The sequence below is a fragment of the Oncorhynchus nerka genome, linkage group LG17 (genome assembly GCF_034236695.1).
Source record: "Oncorhynchus nerka isolate Pitt River linkage group LG17, Oner_Uvic_2.0, whole genome shotgun sequence".
NCBI classification, from domain to species: Eukaryota; Metazoa; Chordata; class Actinopteri; order Salmoniformes; family Salmonidae; genus Oncorhynchus; species Oncorhynchus nerka.
Window position 1 is genome coordinate 19,142,707 of NC_088412.1, and position 23,756 is coordinate 19,166,462.

Sequence of the window (23,756 nt, forward strand, 5' to 3'; positions counted from 1 at the left end):
TCTCGTGGCCTCGCTATCTCTCTGCATACCGATGCGTTTTTTTTCTTCCTGTAATATCTTGTGATCTCTCTCTCTTTGCCCTGGTGTAGATATTGATGAGTGTAAAGGTCCTGATGGAGAGTGTGCAGGCCATGGCTGTATCAACCTGGTAGGATCGTTCCGTTGTGAGTGTAAGATTGGCTTCATCTTCAACAGCATCAGCCGCGTCTGCGAAGGTACATACTGACTTCTTACTCCTTGTAGTTACCTAGTAGTTACAGGACAGTGTCGTGTTAGTTGACATAAGCAGGACACCAACAGTCTTGACTGTTTATGACATCTGGTATGTCATCGTAATCACAGCGTTATGTAGGTCTTATGACAAAGGGTTAAAAAATATATTTAAAAAATTAATTGCCAGTTGGGGAACCCTGCTGTAGATATTCAACTTAGTGTCCTTTTCTTCTGTGTCTTAGATATCAATGAGTGCAGGCACTACCCTGGGCGCCTCTGTGCCCACAAGTGTGAGAATGCCGTGGGGTCCTATAAGTGCAGCTGCACCCAAGGCTTCAAGCTGGCCAGCGACGGCAGGAACTGTGATGGTAAGGCAGTCTTCCAATGTTAAGAGTTGTTTAAATCTGAGCTTCCCTCATTGGCCATCTCTTGTTTTGCCTTACTGAGGTTTGTGGTCATGTGTTTTATAGATGTATCTCTCGCTCTCTCTCTCTTTCTCTCTCTCTCTTTGTCTCTCTCTCACACTCTCTCTCTCACTCTCTCTTTGTCTCTTACTCTCTCTCTCTCTCTCTCTCTCTCTCTCTCTCTGTCTCTCTCTCTCTCTCTTTCTCTCCTGGCTATAGATGACTAGTTTTATCTAACTGAGTTACATTGTTGTGTGTAGATCTAAACGAATGTGAGAGCAGCCCTTGCAGTCAAGAGTGTGCCAACGTGTACGGCTCCTACCAGTGCTACTGTCGCCGTGGCTACCAGCTCAGTGACAGGGATGGCATCAACTGTGAAGGTAGGAGATGCTAAAACACATCTAATGAGCCATAGCCTATGGTGTAACCTAATCAGGAGCCCCATTACACAGGTATTATTTGATTCGACTTCCTGTACCCTTTACATCCTCTATTGTTTGATCTTTGACCTTATCTCCAGACATTGATGAGTGTGCCTTGCCCACCGGGGGTCACATCTGCTCCTACCGCTGCCACAACACCCCCGGGAGCTTCCACTGCAACTGCCCCGCCACCGGCTATACTCTGGCCCCCAATGGACGCAGCTGCCAGGGTAAGTCCTCGCTCCTTATGGGGATGTAGGGGTCCTCAGCAGGGGGGTTATGGTCATTCTTCAGATCAGAAGACAAATACCAGTAAAGATGGCAGGTAGCCTAGCGGTTAAGAGCATTGGGCCAGTAACTGAAAGGTTGCTGGTTTGAATCCCTGAGGTGAAAAATATGTCGATGTACCCTATGTACCTTTGAGCAAGCAACATAACCCTAATTGCTCCTGTAAGTTGCTCTGGATAAGAGCGTCTGCGGGAGTGAATAAAATGTAACAGTGATGATTCTGGGAACCAAACTTCCGTAATGAGTAACCTTGCCTGATACCTGAAGACTTGCACTATCTCCCCGAGCTAATGCCTATAGGCTTTAGCTCAGCGGTCTCGTGACACGCAGCGGACGAGGTTTGAACCTAGGTTTCATGTTTAAAATATAGGATTTAAAATGTTTGTGGTTCTGAATTGATTAATTTCTCTTCCTGTCCAGATGTTGATGAGTGTGTGACAGGGACACACACCTGCTCTGAGACAGAGAGCTGCTTCAATGTACAGGGTGGATTCAGATGCTTGTCCTTTGAGTGTCCGCCAAACTATCGCAGAGCGGGAGAGAAGTGAGTACCTACCTACCTACCCGAGGACTCTCTCTCAAGTACTGGGGCTATACAGTATACCGGTTTTTAGTTCACAGTATCCCAAGGTCCCCAGGTATGGAGTTCTCAGTTAAGTTGTCATTGACCAAGGCGGATGACTTTATGTAACTCCTTGTTAATCAGGAGAAGAACTCTTTTCACACTACTGAGCCAAACCGAGTGCAGTCAAGCCGAGCATTACTGGGCTGGTCTGGCTCCGCAATGTGAAAGGAAAAATATCCCAGCCAGCACAGTATGGTCAGGTCCTAAAGTGTGGATCAGGCACAAGTTATTTTATGGCCCCTGCTCTACAGTGTATACACAACCCCAACTCCAACCCCTACCTCTCTATTGAAGCTGTGCATGCCCAATGTTGACTCTTAATGGCTTCAGTTTTAGGGTTCAGTCAAAGGCATGTTCTGTGAAGGCAGTCGAATGACAAAATGTAATCCTTTCCTTGAGATGTTCTTGCATGACCCTACAGGGGGCAGTGTGACACATGCTGGTCCACAGAAACACATGAGGCTGACTTTGTCCCTACCCACCTAGCCCCACACAGCTAGCAGCATGCCATGCACGGCAAATCAAACTTATACCTCTCTTTTGTTCTCTGTTTGTTCTATCTGTCCGTCTTTGTCTTGTCCTGTCCTGTCTCTGGCCCCTGTCTCTCCTTACAGTCGTTGTGAACGCTTGCTTTGCAATCAGACTAGCGAGTGCCTGGCCTCGCCTCTGAGAATAACCTACTACCACCTCACCTTCCCCACCAACATCCCTGTGCCCACCAACGTCTTCCGCATGGGCCCGTCCAACACCGTGCCCGGAGACCATGTTCAGATTGCCATCGTCGGCGGCAACAAGGGCGACTTCTTCGGCACGCAGAGAGTGCCCTCTGGTGGCGAGATGGCTGTGACGCGGCCCATCACTGAGCCGCAGGACTTTGAGCTGTCTCTGGAGATGAGACTGCTGCGTTACGGCACCACCAGCACCTACCTAGCCAAAGTCCTGGTGTTTGTTGTCCAGGAGCAGCCTATCCTACCATATAACGCTATCCCTGAGTAGAGGGTAGTAGCATATAGCAACAAGAATACGGCAACAACAATAACAGCCAAAAAAGAGCAAACACTGCCATGATCAGCAAGCACAAACACAGATGACATAGACCAGAAGCAGCATTCTGTCATTTGTCTCCTTGTTTTTGGTCCTTTTGTAGTTTTTGTGATTACTGTAGCTAAGTATAGCCCTGCAAAATAGGCCAAATGTCATGTACTCACTTGGAGGTACAGCATTTGAATAGCAGCTAGGTGGCGCTCTAGGGCAGGGTATTGAGGTAGTGGCCTGGGGATGCCTATTGATTACTGTATGTAATGGTGTAGTCTGGAGTCCTACAGGATCTTATGGCTGATTTGTTTCATGAAATGTGTTCTATTAAAATTGGACTAGACACAATAGACGTTCAATCCGGATATATTTTTTTAACATATGTTTTGTGGACAGCACCAGAGATCTCATTTTTTATTAGAATATTACATAGCTGGGGGAACTATGACCTGTAAAGCATGTATGCACTTCATGTTTGGGGTAAGTTTATGTGGTTGGTGAAAACATATTTTCAGTGGCATAGGTACATCTCTTGAATAGAACTGTGATATTCCAGTAGGTGAGTATCAGTGTTTTAAATAGCATAGTAAATAGCATTTTAAACAGCATATTAGCACTGTCAAGTCATAGTTGATTTGGTGGAAGCAGTTAATTGGTGGATCCACATCCTTCTAATGTGGTCTCACATCCTGACCTAGCCCACTTGATATTTTAGGAATAATGTGAAATGCACATATTGCACTGCGTACTGCGGGTGTAAAATCAAGCAGACAGTGACTCAAAGGCAAGCCAGAGTAAGTGACAGGCAAGGGGATGCAGTCGTGGAAGACTAGGAAAAATGCAAGGCACAGAGATAGAGTAGAAATAGCCGAAACATGCTGTTAGGCCACTAGTCAGAGCCTGCCTGGGCTGCGGCTTACAATAACTGTAAATTCAACCATGGGTCCCAGGTTCCTCCCGACCTGTCAGGGCAGTAAGGATGCACCTGTCTAGTTGGGAAATCCATCAAATAAAACATGGTGGTCTGTGCACAGCTACAGATATAGTATCTTCATTTGATCACCCTGTTGCAGGAGAACATTCCTGTAACTCAGGAAATGTAAAACCTGTAGTGTATTTGAGGTTTAAAAAGGCTTTTGAAGTTTGTAATTTCCACTTTGAGATTTCAGACTTGATTTTTCCTTGTGAAAAATGTATCAACCTCTTCAAAAATGTCCATTAATTATAATCCACAAAATTATTCACATTTCCTGTTGCTGCAAGATTAGTTTCCTTCTGTAGCAAACTGGCTCAAATGAAGATCATACATCTGTAAAGCACAATTTGTTTTTTTCTCTACTCTGACAGTGAGTTATGGGGATCTGGGTTCTGGCTGGTGGTCTGAACAATTTGTGGCGGAGCAACATCACCGCTTGGAGAATGAATGATGCCCTGCAGTGTTTGTGTTGGGGCGTTATCAATCTACTGACTATAAATAATAATTACCCCAAAAATAAAAGGACTTTGCAGCGCTTGACCAGAGGACTTCCATTCCATCCAACAGTCTGTTTTCCTTTCTGGTCTTGAAGTATTGTTTTTTTCTGTAGGGCTGGGTCTCTCTGGGCCACGTGAGGTGAAGAGAGAGATGAGAGGATAGGGGACTACAAGGGCCCTCCTGTGGCACCCACAACCCCCCCCCCCCCCCCACACACACACAAAGGGCATAATTAGCCCTTCTCTCTACTTGCTGTCTAGTCTTTGATGTACCCTGCTCTGTGTGAGGGCCAGTTCACCCTGGGTCATTATAATCTTGTAAATTCACTTTGTGGCCTAGTGGAGCAGAGCGTTCACGCCATCCTCCAGGGCCTGCTCTCTCCTCTCGCTGCTGCAGGCTGAGGTATTATAAACTAGAAGAACATTTGCGGCTTTGGCCTGAACCAAAGCAAAACTTGTACCCTGGCGTTAATTGCTAATTACAAGCCCCTGACTTTTTGTCAGGGGCTTTTCCACTCTCTCCATGAAAGGAGCTGTGCAACCCGAGCCGGGTTCTGGCCTGGGGTTCTGGCCTGGGGTTGAGCTGCAGCCTATAGGCCCCACGAGGAGAGACAGAGAGCCATGATGTAGCTATATTATACATTACACTGGAGCAGTGGTGGACGTTCATTGGACCCTATACATGGTACTCTTGGGAACCAGAGCCAAATCATGTATGCACTGGCCAGCTACTTGTCTGTTGGTATTACCTTGCATAACCTTCCTTTTCAATCCCATCCACACCAGACATTATCAACTGTATAAGCTGCATGTATGGTATTTTGTCTGTTTAGAATAGGCTCATGGAGAAGCAGAGTTCGTTCGGGAGAGCATGGCACATCCCCACCAAGCAGAGGAGATTATGGCTGACGTTGAGTTGTAGAATTTGTCTTGATATGTTTCGTAACCAGGACCTCCCCAGGGCATTGATGATTTAAATAGAGGTCTCTGTCCCTGGTGCTTGTGGGTGAAAGCCTGCTGAAAAGCAGTTCCTCTCAGATTGCAGGACAGGTTCCTGGCAGCATAGCAGCCCTGTTGCTGTAGGCATGTGGGTGGGTGGCATTTGTTTCAGCGAGGTCTCCCCTCACCCTAAGCTGCCACTGATTAGATTGTGAAATAAACAGAGTCTTAAATAATGGGATGAGAGCAGCTCGGAGCGCTTGGGGAGTTGTCTAGTCATGTTCTTCACAATTTAGGAGAATTTTAGAACCCCCCTTGTCCCATAAATTCTCCTCAAGAGATTATCTGATATGAAGCCGGGGACACGCTCAACAAATCCAAATATTTTGCTGCGAGCAACTCATGCATCATTCTCTCCTCATAGTATTTCATATTTCACTTCTCTTCTCCCCACACAACACAACCAGTGCATCAGAAACCAAACCATCAATGGCTACCAGAGCCTCCACTAGCCAGCTACACTCTGGCTACTGTGTGATCTTTGGCTGTCGTTGTTTTATCATTCTTGCTAGCCACATACAGTACCGATGTTTTTGATGTAGAATCCAGCATCCAGCATCCCCGCTGTAGTTGGACAGATCGTGTTTGTGTAGCGGTTGTTCCACAGGGTCTGCTGAGTTCTTGATTGTGCAGTGCACATCTCCCTTGGAATAGGATGCCCTGTCATTTGAGCTTCAGGGGAGGAACCGAAGGCGGTTTGTGCCTTAGGCTTTTTATAATCTCTCTCTAAAGGTCAGAAGTTGTGTGTGTGCATTTGTGTGTGTCCTCTCTCACCAGGGCAAGGGTCGAGCGCTCAGACACCGTCCGCTGTGTGAAGTCGTGCCAGCCCAATGACATCAGCTGTGTCCTGGACCCTGTACACTCCGTCTCCCACACTGTCATCTCCATGCCTACCTTCAGGGAGTTCACCAGGCCTGAAGGTAGGGGTGATCTCTTATGCACTTATGTAGATTACAGCACACTTTTTTTTACATCCAATGTTTTTTTTATCACTGACAGCATGTTATGTGAAAACATACTTGTAAGTATATTCCTTTTTATATTACCTTGTTGTCCAAAACCTATTGACCAAAAAAGCCTGTGATAGACTAGCCTCCTGTCTAGGGGGTGTGCTTATACATCAAGCTGCCTCACACTACATAATGAGGAGTTAGGCTCCTGCTCCTATGAGCTGAAATCCAAGGCTTTTGCAAGGCTACTTACTTACTTGCCCAAAATAAGCTAATGAATTAATTCCTTTGAAAACAACCTATGTGGCATCATTATGAGTCAGAAAAAGTTATTGCACCAAACACCTTAGTTAGATGTAAAATTGAGAAATACTGCACCAAACACCTTAGTTAGATGTAAAATTGAGAAATACTGCACACAACACCTTAGTTAGATGTAAAATTGAGAAATACTGCACACAACACCTTAGTTAGATGTAAAATTGCACAACTAGAACATCCTCAGCAACAGATTTCTCAAGATTTTTTAGATTGATTCTGAGAAAGTGAAATAGGCTTCCTCGTCTACAGGGCCCAATTTTTTTTAACCTTTATTTAACTAGGCAAGTCAGTTAAGAACAAATTATTATTTTCAATGACAGCCTAGTGGGTTAACTGCCTGTTCAGGGGCAGAATGACAGATTTGTACCTTGGCAGCTCGGGGGTTTGAACTTGCAACCTTCCGGTTACTAGTCCAACGCTCTAACCACTAGGCTACCCTGCCGCCCCAAACATCATTAACCAAATGTGGAATCGGTCAGAAAACAAACCTCCAAGACTGAAATTTGGTTTCTCTAATGGGCAACATTAGTGGCTCTTTAAGAGTGTTGTTGACAGTGTAGTGGTAATTCATGCATCAGACACTTCCTCCTTAACATTCAATATATATATATATATATGAGCTGTGTGCATTCAAACCCTGGGGGACAAGGTTGGTGTGCTGGTGACACCGTTAAGTGTTGCCTAGCCGCTAGACCAAAACCGATGTCTAAGTGTCACTTAGGATGGATCTGACTGACTGACCACTGTAATCACACCCATACAAACCGAGACAAACTTAGTCCTACAAACTTAGTCCTTAGTCTTCATCCTCAACTTCATGGGAAGTTAAGTCCTTGTTGTTTCTCATAAGCTCCTCGTCGGGGTGTTTAGGACTTGCAGGCCAACAGCACTGAACAGCCATCATCCCTGTCATGACCCCCTCTGCACACAATAAACCCAGAGCTTAGCTGCCTCCCATTTGATTGTCTTCCTCCGAGGAGAAGTTGGCACGAGCCTGGCCGTTTCAATCCCAGCCTGATTATAAGGGTTTAAAGCCCTGTAAAGCTCTTTAGTCTCTAATTGTTATCTTCTTCCAACAGAGATAGTTTTCCTGAGAACCATGTCGATGGCGCACTCCTCCCCCCACATCAGCTCCGACATCGTGTTCGACATCCTGGAGGGAAATGTCCAGAATTCCTTCGACATCGTCAAACGTGAGGAGCACGGCATAATCGTGGGTGAGTGGAAAGAAAGAAGGAGCGAAGGGATGCAGCCAACTAAGCCATATGCCATTTGACTTGAGTTGAGAGCTGAGTAACTCATCAAGTCACAAGGGTCAAATAACAATAGCAGGCAATCACTAGTCCCGAGGCCTCCCTGGATAGACGTTCAAACAAGCTCTTTTCTGACCTAATTTTGCATTGTGTTTTTTAAATATACAAACCAAACGCATGTGTGTGTCTCCATGTGAGAGCTGAGTGGGGAGAAGAAGAAGAAGAAAGAGAAGCTTTGGTTTGAGAAGCATGAAATTCTCCATCATAAGGATGCTCCCGTGACACAAGTACATCTGACAATCACTTCCAATGCCATTTGCACCTTAAGCTGTCCTTTGGGTTGTCCTCGGAGACCAATGAAGGACGACTTTCTCTTCTTTCTCCACCAAACATTTTGGCTTCTGTTTGTTCCACTTTTCTGCACCATTTAATTCACTTCCTGCCCGCCATGTTTTTCCTTTCCTTAAGCAACAAAAAGCCCTTCTTCTCCTCAACAGATTATTGTGGCTACGATGTACAGAGATGGCTTATATTTTTGCATATGAAGAAGTCTGGATGGGCATAATATATTTTCATGTGCGTGTGTAAATTTATATGACGAATATCAGTCCTTTTTAGGGTTGCAAAATGAGGATTTATTACTGGTGTCTGTAAAAATCTCTGGCCCTCTGTTTTGCCTTATCACATGCAAAATATATGAAATAATATTATTTTAAAATAAAAATATATAATGACAGAGCTGTAAAACATTATCCTAAATGTACAACCATTGACGTTTGATATGAGGGTTTCAGCATGAAATATCCTTTTAACACACGTATTTATTTCACCATGTCAATATGTATTTGTTGTCAATGTTTCGCCGTCAAACTGGTGGCAGTTGTGAACACAGTCAATAGTTGGAAGAGTTGCAGAGTTGATTGAAAATAATGCCTTATTACATTTACATTTAAGTCATTTAGCAGACGCTCTTATCCAGAGCGACTTACAAATTGGTGCATTCACCTTATGACCTCCAGTGGAACAGTAGTGCATCTAAATCTTTTCAGGGGGAGGGGGGGGTGAGAGGGATTACTTTATCCTATCCTAGGTATTCCTTAAAGAGGTGGGGTTTCAGGTGTCTCCGGAAGGTGGTGATTGACTCCGCTGTCCTGGCGTCGTGAGGGAGTTTGTTCCACCATTGGGGGGCCAGAGCAGCGAACAGTTTTGACTGGGCTGAGCGGGAACTGTACTTCCTCAGTGGTAGGGAGGCGAGCAGGCCAGAGGTGGATGAATGGGTGACTTATTGATTAGATGCTTTTTTCATTAATTAGGCTATTTATTTTTGAACCATATGGTCTATATATTAGAAACTCATGGACAATATGGACACAGAACAAATGAATACTATATATGAATAACGTTTTTAAAAGTTATTCAAGTATAAATTACCAAAGTTACGATAAATTCCTGTATATTCCGGAAACTTTGGTAAATTACCGGTAGCTGTGCAACGCTAGTCCTTATACAGACTTTGAGATAGTAATGGTACCCTACTTAACCCGGCAATCAAGGATCAGATCCAAGTCTGTTGCTGTAGATCAGAGAAGAGAGGAGCCTTGGTGGGTGTGACTGCATGTGGAGCCTCTGTAGTGTAGGAGCACATCCCTTTAGCCTCCACTGGTCTGGTGAGGATCCAGCGCTGCTCACTGTGTCTGGGGGAGATGAACCGAAGCCTGGCTCCAGGAGGATGGGGGTGTTCTCGGCCCGGGGATGACGCATAGCCTGGATGTTATTGTTTTGGCTCTGCGATGGGAGGATGGAGGGATGCGGGCAGTGGAAGGAGAGAGTGAGAGATACACACTGTGCTGATGGATGAAAGGATGGCCTGTCACTACGTACCACACAAGGCTGCTGAGGGGAGGACGGCTCATGATAATGGCAGGAACGGAGTCAATGGAATGGCATCCAAACACATGGAAACCATGTTTTTGATGTACTTGATACCATTTCACTAATTGCCGTACCAGCCATTACCACAAACCGGTCCTCCCCAAATAAGGTGCCACCAACCTCTTGTGCTACGTACATCTGTCTCTTCCCAGAATGGAGATTATTAGTCTAACAACCATACAATACCCACTGGGCACAGATGTCAATTCTCAATGTCTATTACACATTGGTTCAATGTAATTACATTGAAATGACGTGGAAACAACGTTGATTCAACCAGTGTGTGCCCAGTGGGTAGAGTACAGATACCATCTTTTGAGTTTTGTGGTTATCATTTTGTTACTGGGGTAACGGGGAAGGGGTATAATTGGGGTGGGGGGTGGCGGGGGTATAATTGAGCTACCCTTTGGTACTTTGGTACTTGGGACTTACGTCACCCATCCTCAGAAGTTTAACGTGTGTGCATGTTTGTGAGAGAATGTGTGTGACTCTCTCTCTCTCTGTCTCTCTCTGTCGCTCTCTCCCTCTCTCTCTCTGTGTTTGTGTGTGTATGTGTGTGTTCGTGCATGTGCAAGAGAGAGTGTGTGTACGAATATGTGCAGAAGTAATCCTGGGCCCTAGTGATTCATGTGGTTAAATGTATTGTTCCATTTCCCCACACCAACCCTCAGTGTCTCGTCGAGCATTTGAACACTTTAAATGGCTACCACATGAAAGGCTTCGCTGCCTTGTTTGTGAGGAGGCTCTTCTCTCCCAAACCCTTGGGGTGCTTATTGGATGCAGCTCTTGCATGTTAGCCATAGTCGTCCATGTTGAGTGGCTCTGCTGACGAGGCTTTGGTCAATAACTGTCTGCTGTGAAGTCTGGTGTCCATGTCGTGATCAGCTATAGGGTTTGGTTTATTCAACTCAGTGGTGGTGCTCCGCGCTGGTTCCTTTGGCTGGTGGCTGTGGCTTAGCTCTGTAGCTAGCTGACGTGTAAACTATCTGTAAGAGTTGCATATGAATCTACTTTATGAACAAGAGGAAAATCCTCCTTTATATTCACCAATAGCGCTTTTAATAGACTGACCGCTTTGACCAGGGTAAGCCGTTTAAGTTTGGTACACTGCTACTTTGGGAGAATGATTGAGTTTGTTCTCTGTTTCACACGCTGACGCACAGTCTTACCCATACACACACACATACACACACACACACACAGACGCACAGTCTCACCCATACACATACACTGACGCACAGTCTTACCCATACACACACACACACACTGACGCACAGTCTTACCCATACACACACACACACACTGACGCACAGTCTCACCCATAAACACACACACACTGACGCACAGTCTCACCCATACACACACACACACACACACTGATGCACAGTCTCACCCATACACACACACACTGTCTATACAACAAGTCACACACTGCGAGAGAGCCACACAACTCTTCCCTAGTCATCCATCAGTGTCACGCGAGAGGTTTTCCCAGCTCTGTCACGTCTGGGTGACAGCCTTGACAGCCAGCCGCATCTGTGCAAACACAACAGCCCGTCAACGCTTGGGGAAAACATGATCACAACCAATCATACACTCACAGAATCCAATGTCCTGGAGCCCAGTGACTAGCCTAGCACCACGTACAGCCAGGACCACACAGCAGATGTCTTACTGAGTCTTACAGCCCTCCAGGTAGAGCTGAAGTAGATCCAGCTTGGTGGTATGTCATCACTAAGACAACATCTCTGGCACATCAGATGATGCATATTGGGAAAGACAAACAGTGAGAGAAAAGGTATGCATTACTCAGACTCTTTTGCACTGTCATCTGATTAGGGCAGACTGTTTGATGACGACGTTTGTTTGAAGGGACATGGTGATAATAGGATGATTGATTCTGGCAGCCAGCCAGAACTGCAGAGCTACTCCCTTTAAAAACAACAGTTCTGTGGTCTACAGCACGAGGAGCAGGTGGTCCGGAATCAGGGGCTTTCCTGTGATGCAGCATGCAGTGGTGGTGGTGGTGGTGTGTGTGTGTGTGTGTGTGTGTGTGTGTGTGTGTGTGTGTGTGTGGCGTGCTACAGATTGGTGGTGGTCTCTCCATTTGTCTCCATGGTGTTGGTGGTTCCCCCTGTTTGACTTTGTCTGCCCAGCCACGCTTTCACAGTGGGATTAATATTGTCTTAACAACACTCCCAGTGAACGCATGGTGTGGATGGACTGAGCTCACGTCATGCTCCTGTTAGCAGGCAGAGGTAGCTATGGTTTGAATGGGTCTGTGGGTGGGACTTGGGCTGTGACTGTGGGTGGGAATGGGGTTGAGCTAATGTAGCATCGTGTGAAATATGTGGGAGAAGAATAAGGATAAGGATGGATGCTAGAAGAAGTAGCATCTTCTTCACAGAAGGGCAAAACTTTTTCCTCTGGCCACCGTGAGAGTGGGGAAGTGAGCAAACCATCACAGGCAAGTTCCTAAACCTCATCCTTTGGTGAATCTGGTATGTTCCGTTAGTAAATCAAACCTTCCGTCAATGGGCCACTTACTGGACTGAAGACTGAGACGCCACAGCAAGATTCCAACCATTCTAGAACACAGGTAGAAATATGCCTCTGTGCTTTTGAGTTATACACAGATAATATGAAAGGCCTATTTACGATGTCATTGGCACAGAGGTGACAGGCTCACCGTGTCCATTAGCTCCATGAATGAAGGAGTGAGCTCACTGTCTGTGTCTGGTCAGGTACTTTGTGCTGGTGGCGGTCAATGGAGCCGTTCACAGCAGCTGGTGGAATTTGGACCTGGTGTGTCAGAGCAGGTGTTAAGGACACAGTGGGGCTTGAGGCTCTAGTCTAGGTATGCTTCCTAAATTGCACCTTATTAGTTACCTGGTCGAAAGACAAGTAATGCTCTATATATGGAATAGGGTGACATTTCAGACAGACTCTAGCTTGTGGTTGAGTGTATTAGAATGAAGGGAGCTAAGGACAGAAATCTGCAGATTATATAGTGTGATAAGCAGAGAAAGCCTCCTCGCGGCAGAGAGAGAGAGACAGAGAGAGAGAGGTTGTCTGTCTGTCAGGGGATGATCATGAATTATGACATGGAATCAGCAGGCCCACCAGAGCGGGCCAAGCCCATGAGGAATCCCTGCCTGCCTGTCACTGAGGGGATTAGTACAGCTAATCAAAACAATGTCTTCTCCACCCGACAACCCCACAGCATAGCAAAACACACAAGGTCTTCTCTTCCCGGGGTGGTCTACACTGATGTTTGATAGTGTTACACGTCACATGCACAAACAGAATGTACAGTGCATTCGGAAAGTAGTCAGACCCCTTGACTTTTTCCACATTATGTTACGTTATAACCTTATTCTAAAATAGATGAAATTGTTTCCCCCCCCATCAATCTAACTACAATACCACATAACATATTTGTAGAAAATGTTGCACATTTATAAAAAATATCACATTTACATAAGTATTCAGACCCTTTACTCAGTACTTTGTTGAAGCACCTTTGGCAGCGATTACAGCCTTGAGTCTTCTTGGGTATGAAGCTGCAAGCTTAGCTCATCTGTATTTGGGGAGTTCCTCCCATTCTTCTCTGCAGATCGTCTCAAGCTCTGTCAGATTGGATGGGGAGCATGGCTGCTCAGCTATTTTCAGGTCTCTCCAGAGATAGGGTTCAAGTCTGGGCTCTGGCTGGGCCACTCAAGGACATTCAGAGACTTGTCTCGAAGTCACTCCTGTGTTGTCTTGACTGTGTGCTTAGGGTTGTTGTCCTGTTGGAAGGTGAACCTTCGTCCCCAGTCTGAGGTACCGAGCACTCTGGAGCAGGTTTTCATCAAGGATCTCTCTGTACTTCGCTCCTTTCATCTTTCTCTCGATCCTGACTAGTCTCCCAGTCCCTGCTGCTGAAAAAACATCCCCACAGCATGATGCTGCCACCACCATGCTTCACCGTAGTGATTATGCCAGGTTTCTTCCAGATGTGATGCTTGGCATTCAGGCCAAAGAGTTCAATCTTGGTTTCATCAGACCAGAGAATCTTCTTTCTCAAGGTCTGAGAGTCCTTTAGGTGACTTGTGGCAAACTCCAAGTGGGCTGTCATGTGCCTGTTACTGAGGAGTGGCTTCCGTCTGGCCACTACCATAAAGGCCTGATTGGTGGAGTGCTGCAGAGATACTTGTCCTTCTGGAAAGTTATCCCATCTCTACAGAGGAACTCTGGAACTCTGTCAGAGTGACCATCAGGTTCTTGGTCAACTCCCTGAACAAGGTCCTTCTCCCTGATTGCTCAGGTTTGGCCGGGCGGCCAGCTCTAGGACGAGTCTTGGTGGTTCCAAACTTCTTCCATTTAAGAATGATGGAGGCCACTGTGTTCTTGGGGACCTTCAATGCTGCAGACATTTTTTGGTACCCTTCCCCAGATCTGTGCCTCAACACAATCCTGTCTCTGAGCTCTACGGACAATTCGTTCGACCTCATAGCTTGGTTTTTGCTCTGACATGCACTGTCAACTGTGGGACCTTATGTAGACAGGTCTGTGCCTTTCCAAATCATGTCCAATCAATTGAATTTACATCAGGTGGACTCCAATCAATTTGTAGAAACATCTCAAGGATGATCAATGCAAACTGGATGTCTCATAGAAAAGGGTCTGAATACTTATGTAAATAAGGTTTTTTATTTTTTATAAGTTTGCAAACATTTCTAAAAACCTGTTTTTGCTTTGTCATTATGGGGTATTGTGTGTAGATTGATGAGGAAGAAAACGTATTTAATACATTTTAGAATAAGGCTGTAACGTAACAAAATGTGGAAAAAGTCAAGGGGTCTGAATACTTTCCGAATATATATATATATATATATATATATATATATATATAATATATACATACACTGTGTGCCTACACCCCCCCCCCCCCCTCCCCACACACACACACATACTGTACACACACATTGACACACCATTGATTCTTGCTGTAAGTGTATACAAATCATTTGTCATACATAGCTAGCTATGTACTTTTCTTCCTCCCCTTTGCTTTCCACTTGATTTGTATTGACTTGTTCATCATCCCTCCCAAGTATCTCCACAGCCACGCTGCTACATTTTCACTTTTATTTTGAATATTTATATTTGACTAATTTATTATCACTTTATCTACACTGTATGTCTTTTTGACTAATACAGATAAAAGGTATCAGGAGATTCTGGCATAACGTATCTGTTTATCAAAAATGGATCCAAAAAAGGATATACGCGTGTTGAGGAATCTGTTTCCAAGTCTACCAAATCCAGCATCATCTTTGACATTGGATGTTTTAATGCCGTGTTTTGAGATGTAGATTGAGTGCTATCGTCTACTGTGTCCGGTGGTTAGGTTACTGTATAAGGTCACTTTTATTACGATGTGAAGGTCACGATGGAGATAATGCTACATGGGCAATTCCACGGAAACGGAGTGAATAATAATAACAATAATAATGTACAAAAACACATTTACTTGAAGAACAGTGCAGATTGGTTTGGTAAAGTTTGGTAACAGAATGACAGTTTGTGCGGTTTGTTCTGTCATTCTGTTACCGAACTTTGCATCTGTCTCAGCATCATTCTGTTACCTTGAAATGTGCCCATATGCTACTATATCATCAATGTTACTCATTCATCAAACAACCACTGAAAATAGAAAGTCCAAGAAAAGCTAAATTCTTTTCCTTCCAGCTAGCAACTTTTTCAATGATGTCACAACAGTGGAGAAGGACTACATGCGTCCAGCACGGTCCCACGGTTCATTTGGGAGAGATCTGTAACTATGACTCAGTCATCGCTAATTGACCTTGAAATACCAAACCACACAACAGACCGGGGGTGTGCAGCTCTCACGTCCCCTTTGGAGTGGTCAGGAGCTATACCAAACACACAAGAAAGGCCAGTCAGGCCCGTGCCCTATGGTCCGGTCCCCAAGGAGCCTGTATGCTAATCCTAGGCTTCCCTCAGAGCGGACAGGGCCTGGGCCTGGGAAAAGCCGTGCTCTGCCTGGCCCCTTTCCAATGGTTTTACAGCACTATGCATGCATCACACCACGGCCAGCGTGTGATTATACAATAATGTGGCAAGGCCGACGCATACTTTGTTTTCTGGTGTTAAACGCGTTCATTTAGGATTTTGTCATACACTTCCTCGCCGAGTTGTAGAAACCAGAAAACCCTGAAATTGTACTGTTTACATGTAACCCTTCAATATTGTAGCTCTCGCAGCCATAGAGGATGACAAATGCCTCCTGGCATTTGCTTCATTTTGTTTTGTGGCAGTGTCGTCTCGCGCTTCTACCATGCATTTAAGGTTATTTTCTAATTACGGGCTATTTTATGGTGTGGTGGAATGTTCTGGGGAACAGGGTGTTTGTGCGGCTGTGTGTTTGATGGAGGTTGGAACATGGTGGGGTCACCTCTGCACCCTGCTGCAGATAAACTACCTCAGCAACGGAACGACGCAATCCCGACTCCCAGGGATACCGGAGCAGAGTGCTTTCAGACATACTGTAAGCCTACCATCAGATCCTGGAATGAACTACATACACAAAGTAGAGGAGAGATGATATCAGTGAGCGATTTGGTCTTTTCATTTCTTTTAACTTGTACAGGCCTGCACCTCAATTAATGACGAAAGGATTGCATCAAAGTGAAACCTGTTAGCTTTGTGGTCAGGCTTTCACCTCACCACAGCTCGTGACTGAGTGAAATGTTTGCAATGTTTATGTGGCTCTGGTGGTTTGGTTTCACATCAGGTTCATAGCTAGTATGTTGAGCTCCAGTTGTCACTGTAGATGCCTTGCCTTCATGGAGGATACATTACTCTGTGTGCTGTGGATGTGAAATATGCTGATGGACAGAGCCCTTATGAGGCTCCTCTTCAGGTGTCAAATCTGAACTGCTCTGATTGCGCAATTAAAACATGGGATGATTGAGAGGAACAACTAGGATCTACAGCTCCGAGAGCTGCTGCACGTCACTGATCAATGACTACAAGTAAGCTGCTGACAGTAGAACTTAGCACAGTACCTGAGAAAGGACTGAGCAGCATCAGCTTCAAAACACCATCTTGTCACGTTTTTGCAAAAATTTAAACATCACAATATACAATATGATGTTTTTGTCAATGCATTGCATTCACTGGGAAGCGATGAGTGTCACAGAGTTGACGTTTTTGTTAATGCATTGCATTCCATTTGAAAAGATGAGTGTCACAGGGTTGACAGACGGACACACTCATAGACAAGCAGGCAGGCAAACAGTTTCACCAAGTCAATCTAAAATATTGTGAATGATATCCTCTTTATAAGGCTCTTAGTCTCTACATTTTCAAGTGCTTTTGGGCCAATTGAATTCATATTTCATATGTCGGGTCATGACCATCCTCTGGTAACAAATATGTAATACTTAGCAATATTCAACCTTTTTAACCCTTCAGAAATGCCCTTTTCACCTCCATTTAAGTCCCTTCATTTATTCATAGGAAGTGGAAATACAATGCAAGGCCCACAATGTACATTCTTTAACAATACCCTGAATGTACTGTTCCACAGAGGGTTGAATCAAGTGTTTTTGTGTAACTGCAGGGAGAAAATGAAGGACCATGTTGAGAATGAATTAAGCCACTTCCCATAGCCACAGGAAGCTGAACCTAAACAGAGGGCATACCTATAAGGTCCCAATGGGTTGTTCGGAAGGACAGTTGGCTAGCACAATCGCAGTCTTTTGGGGGTTCAAGGTTATGTGAGGGTTGTAGGTAAAACTTTCTATGGAAGAAGGCCTTGTTCTCTGTGAAGTTTTCACTGTGAAGAGTTAATTTCACATGGTCACGTGTAGGCTTGCGTTCATCGTGTGCTTCTGCTGAACGATCCCATACATGAGTTGTGTTTCTAGACTCAACTGTTCTTCTCTTTCACATAATGGCGCCGGAGGGGAGGGCTGCCGTCTTATCCGCTCTTAACCAACCATGCAATTTTGATAGTTTTTTTGTGTTGTTCATAACTTGTTTTGTACATAATGTTGCTGCTATCGTCTCTCATGACCGAAAAGAGCTTCTGGACATCAGAACGGGATTGCTCACCTCAAATTGGATGATTCTTCTTCAATGAGTCGGGTGGGATGGATATAATACAGACACCCGACCAGGCCCAGATCCCCATGATTCGCTGGAAAAGGTTTCGTGGAAAGAGATCAGGATGTCTTGTGAGGATCAGGGGACGAGTGGCTAATCTGCCCTGGCCTTCCGTTCTACCAGCTAACGTTCAATGGCTGGAAAATAAATGGGACGAACTGAAAGCACGTATATCTTACCAACGGGACATCAACAACTGTAATATGTTTCACCGAGTCGTGGCTGAACGACGACATTAAGAACATACAGCTGGCGGGTTACACACTCTATCAGCAGGACAGAACAGCAGCCTCTTGGAAGACACGGGGCCTGTGCATATTTGTAAACAATAGCTGGTGCACGATATCTAAGGAAGCCTCAAGGTTTTGCTGCCTGAGGTAGAGTATCTCATGATATGCTGTCGACCACACTATCTATCTAGAGAGTTTTCCTCTGTATTTTTCGTAGCTGTCTACGCCCTCCATTTGGCAAATATGACCATAACTATATCCTCCTGATTCCTGCTTACAAGCAAAAATTAAACCAGGATGCACCAGTGACTCGGTCTATAAAAAAGTGGTCAGATGAAGCAGATGCCAAACTACATCACTGTTTTGCTATCACAGACTGGAACATGTTCCTGGATTCTTCCGATGGCATTGAGGAGTACACCAGCCACTGACTTTATGAATAAGTGCATCGAGGATGTCGTCCCCACAGTGACTGTACGTACATACCCCAACCAGAAGCCATGGATTACAGGCCACATTCACACTGAGGTAAGGGTTTAGCTGCCGCTTTCAAGGAGCTGGACTCTAATAGCAATCCCGCTATGCCCTCTGATGAACCATCAAACAGGCAAAGCGTCATTACAGGACTAAGATCGAATCGTACTACACCGGCTCCGATGCTCGTCGGATGTGGCAGGACTTGCAAACTATTACAGACTATAAAGGGAAGCAAAGCCGAGAGCTGCCTAGTGACACAAGCCTACCAGACGAGCTAAGTAACTGCTATGCTCGCTTCGAGGCAAGTAACACTGAAACATGCATGAAAGCATCAGCTGTTCCAGACGTCTGTGTGATGGCGCTCTATGCAGTCAATGTGAGTAAGCCCTTTAAACAGGTCAACATTCACAAGGCCGCTGGACCAGATGGATTACCAGGATGTGTACTCCGAGCATGCGCTGACCAACTGTCAATTGTCTTCACTGACATGTTCAACCTTTCCCTGTCTGAGTCTGCAATACCAACATGTTTCGAGCAGACCACCATAGTCCTTGTGCCCAAGAACACTAAGGTAACCTGCCTAAATGTCTACCGACCCATAGCACTCACGTCTGTAGCCATGAAATGCTTTGAAAGGCTGGTCATGGCTCACAACACCATTATCCCAGAAACCCTAGACCCATTCCAATTTCCATACCACACCAGCAGATCCACAGATGATACAATCTCTATTGCACTCCACACTGCCTTTCCCAACTGGACAAAAGGAACGCTTATGTTGGAATGCTATTCATTGACTACAGCTCAGCGTTCAACACCATAGTGCCCTCAAAGCTCATCACTAAGCTAAAGACCCTGGGACTAAACACCTCCCTCTTTAACTGGATCCTGGACTTCCTGACGAGCCGCCCCCAGGTGGTAAGGGTAGGTAACACCCCATCTGCCACGCTGATCCTCAACACGGAGACCCCTCAGGGAAGCGTGCTCAGTCCCCTCCTGTACTCCTTGTTCACTCATGACTGCATAGCCGGGGACGACTCCAACACCATAATTAAGTTTGCCGATGACACAACACCGACAACGATGAGACAGCCTATAGGGAGGAGGTCAGAGACCTGACTGTGTGGTGCAAGGACAATAACCTCTCCCTCAACGTGATCAAGACAAAGGGGATGATTGTAGACTACAGGAAAAGGAGGACCGAGCACACACCCATTCTCATCGATTGGGCTGTAGTGGAACAGGTTGAGAGCTTCAAGTTCCTTGGCGTCCACATCACCAACAAACTAACATGGTCCAAGCACACCAACACAGTCGTCAAGAGGGCACAACAAAACCTATTCCCCTGAAGGAGACTGAACATATTTGGAATGGGTCCTCAGATCCTCAAAAGGTTTTACAACTGCACCATCGAGAGCATCCTGACGGGTTGCATCACTGCCTGGTATGGCAACTGCTCGGCCTCCGACCGCAAGGCACTACAGTGGGTAATGCGTACTGCCTAGTACATCACCGGGGCCAAGCTTCCTGCCATTCAGAAACTCTATACCAGGCAGTGTCAGAGGAAGGCCCTAAAAATGGTCAAAGACTCCAGCCATCCTAGTCATAGACTGTTCTCTCTGCTGTCGCAGGGAAAGTGGTACCTGAGCGTCAAGTCTAGGTCCAAGAGGTTTCTAAACAGCTTTAACCTCCAAGCCATACGACTCCTGAACAGCTACTCAAATGGCTACCCAGACTATTTGCATTAACAGTACCCCCGTGACAGTACCCCCCCGACGCACTGCACAAGCAATGCAATGACACCGGCCTCGAGGACATTCACAGGAACGCAGTGCGGGTCAATCAGGACTCGATGCAGCTGCCGAAGTTGCGTCGTCATTGGACGGGCTAGTTGTTGCTGCCAAAGTTGTGGCGGCGTAGTTCGGACCAGTAGCAGTGGCGTCGGACGGCCCAGTTGTGGAATCGTCGGACAGACCAGTTGTAGCTGCTGAAGTTGTGCCATCGAACGGACCCGTTGTGGTGAAGTCAGACGACCCAGTTGCAGCCGCCGAAATTGCAGCCGTGCCGGACGGACCAGTCGCAGCGTCGTTGGACGGGTCATTTGCGCGGTCTCCCTCAATATTCGATTATTCTGTCACGCTGGTATGAGAAGATTCGGGAGACAAGCACAGTAATGTGTAATGTTTTTTATTCAGCCCTAATGATGGCATGCCGTGTAAAGGCAAGGGGACGAAGACCAAACAAACATGTAACAAAACACAGGGTTGAAACCCAAACATAAGAGCGAGGAGTACCTTGAATAAATAACACAAGCGCACAATGATTATCACACGGGCCGAGACCCATAATCATCTGCGCAATCCACAAGGGCACAAAAGCCCAAAACACACAGCACAGGTACTCACACGCACCAACGGACATAGTAACAATAATCAACACCACCATGGTGAACAAAGGGCACATATATACAAATAAAATCAGTGGGAATTAGGGCCAGGTGTGCGCAATGAGAGTTCCGGGGGGATCCGTGAAACTGTTGATTTACTTCTGTGTTTTAGGTCGTTGTCATGTTGCATCACCCAACTTCTGTTGAGATTCAATTGTCAGACAGATAGCCTAACGTTCTCCTGCAAAATGTCTTGATAAACTTGGGAATACATTTTTCCGTTGATGATAGCAAGCTGTCCAGGCCCTGAGGCAGCAAAGCAGCCCCAAACCATGATGCTCCCTCCACCATACTTTACAGTTGGGATGAGGTTTTGATGTTGGTGTGCTGTGCCTAAACAACTCAACTGTAGTTTCATCTGTCCACAGAATATTTTGCCAGTAGCGCTGTGGAACATCCAGGTGCTCTTTTGCGAACCACAGCAGTGGCTTCTTCCGTGGTGTCGTCCCATGAACACCATTCTTGTTTCGTGTTTTACGCATTGTAGACTTGTCAACAGAGATGTTAGCATATTCCAGAGATTTCTTTAAGTCTTTAGCTGACACTCTAGGATTTTTCTAAACCTCATTGAGCACTTACTGTGCTTTTGAAGTCATCTTTGCAGGACAGCCATTCCTAGGGAGAGTAGCAACAGTGCTGAACTTTCTCAATTTATAGACAATTTGTCTTACCATGGACTGATGAACATCAAGGCTTTGAAAGATACTTTTGTAACCCTTTCCAGCTTTATGCAAGTCAACAATTCTTAATCTTAGGTCTTCTGATATCTCTTTTGTTTGAGGCATGGTTCACATCAGGCAATGCTTCTTGTGAATAGCAAACTCAAATTTTGTAAGTGTTTTGTATAGGGCAAGGCAGCTCAAACCTACCTCTCCAATCTCGTCTCATTGATTGGTCTCAAGGTTAGCTGACTCCTGACTCCAATTAGCTTTTGGAGAAGTCATTAGCCTAGGGGTTCACATACTTTTTCCAACCTACACTGTGAATGTTTACAAGATGTATTCAATATAGAAACATATTAGTTTAAGCACACTGTGTTTGTTTATTGTTGTGACTTAGATTTCTTCTATTTTAACCTTAGTTTAACTAGGCAAGTCAGTTAATAAGGATCCGCCCCTTTTTTAAAAACATTTTCGCCTGAAATTACATACTCAAATCTATCTGCCTGTAGCTCAGCCCTGAAGCAAGGATATGCATATTCTTGGTACCATTTGAAAGGAAACACTTTGAAGTTTGTGGAAATGTGAAAGGTATGTAGGAGAATATAACACAATCTGATCTGGTAAAAGATAATACAAAAAAAATCAACTGTTCTTTTTATTTTTTTGTACCATCATCTTTGAAATGCAATCACTCAGCAAGGAAGAAGCCACTGCTCCAAAATCACCATAAAAAAAAGCCAGACAACAGTTTGCAACTGCACATGGGGGCAAAGATCGTACTTTTTGGAGAAATGTCCTCCGGTCTGATGAAACAAAAATGGAACTGTTTGGCCATAATGACCATCGTTATGTTTGAAGGAAAAAGTGGGAAGCTTGCAAGCCGAAGAACACCATCCCAACCGGGAAGCACGGGAGTGGCAGCATCATGTTATGGGGGTGCTGTGCTGCAGGAGGGACTGGTGCACTTCACAAAATAGATGGCATCATGAGGGAGGAAAATTATGTGGATATATTGAAGCAACATCTCAAGGCATCAGTCAGGAAGTTAAAGCTTGGTCGCAAATGGGTCTTCCAAATGGACAATGACCCCAGGCATATTTCCAAAGTTGTGGAAAAATGGCTTAAGGACAACAAAGTCAAGGTATTGGAGTGGCCATCACAAAGCCCTGTGGGCAGAAATTTGTGGGCAGAACCGAAAAAGCGTGTGCGAGCAAGGAGGCCTACAAACCTGAATCAGTTACACCAGCTCTGTCAGGAGGAATGGGCCAAAATTCACACAACTTATTGTGGGAAGCTTGTGGAGGGCTGCGTTTGACCCAACTTAAACAATTTAAAGGCAATGCTACCAAATACTAATTGAGTGTATGTAAACGTCTAACCCACTGGGAATGTGATGAAGGAAATAAAAGCTGAAATAAATCTGACATTTCACATTCTTAAAATAAAGTGGTGATCCTAACTGACCTAAGACAGCGATTTTATCGAGGATTAAATGTCAGGAATTGTGAAAAACTGAGTTTAAATGTATTTGGCTAAGGTGTAAACTTCAGACTTCAACTGTATATCTTTATATAATGGAAATGTAAAAATTATGAAACATTTTTGCTTGTTTGTCCCTCTGATTTGAATTTAAACGTTGTCCTCGTGAGACTTTGTTTGCGTCAGTGGCGAACTTGGCCCCAGCTGACCCCTGTAATGGAAAACATCTAGAGCCTCGATTGGATTCGGGTCACATTTATGATCTGAAACCATCGCTCCATTCCCAATAAAACAGGGCTATTGGGAGATCCAGGCCGTATTGTGGTGCTCCATACTGTATTTATAATGATATGTTTCATTTTGTCCGCCTCG

At 45.2% G+C, this 23,756-nt stretch overlaps 1 protein-coding gene across 2 annotated transcripts in view; it reads left to right on the plus strand.

The window, feature by feature from the left end:
* LOC115144840 (fibulin-1-like) overlaps positions 1-23,756 on the plus strand; it is a 41,487-nt gene that overhangs the window by 12,087 nt on the left and 5,644 nt on the right. Inside the window, exons 10-16 of one of the 2 annotated variants that reach the window (XM_029685939.2) lie at positions 90-215; positions 456-581; positions 878-997; positions 1,138-1,269; positions 1,748-1,871; positions 6,237-6,379; positions 7,810-7,947. In XM_029685939.2, the coding sequence (XP_029541799.1) occupies positions 90-215; positions 456-581; positions 878-997; positions 1,138-1,269; positions 1,748-1,871; positions 6,237-6,379; positions 7,810-7,947 (909 nt within the window). Of the gene's footprint in view, positions 1-89; positions 216-455; positions 582-877; positions 998-1,137; positions 1,270-1,747; positions 1,872-2,566; positions 4,502-6,236; positions 6,380-7,809; positions 7,948-23,756 lie in introns of those variants that run through there. The other variant, XM_029685940.2, reaches the window with a different exon arrangement.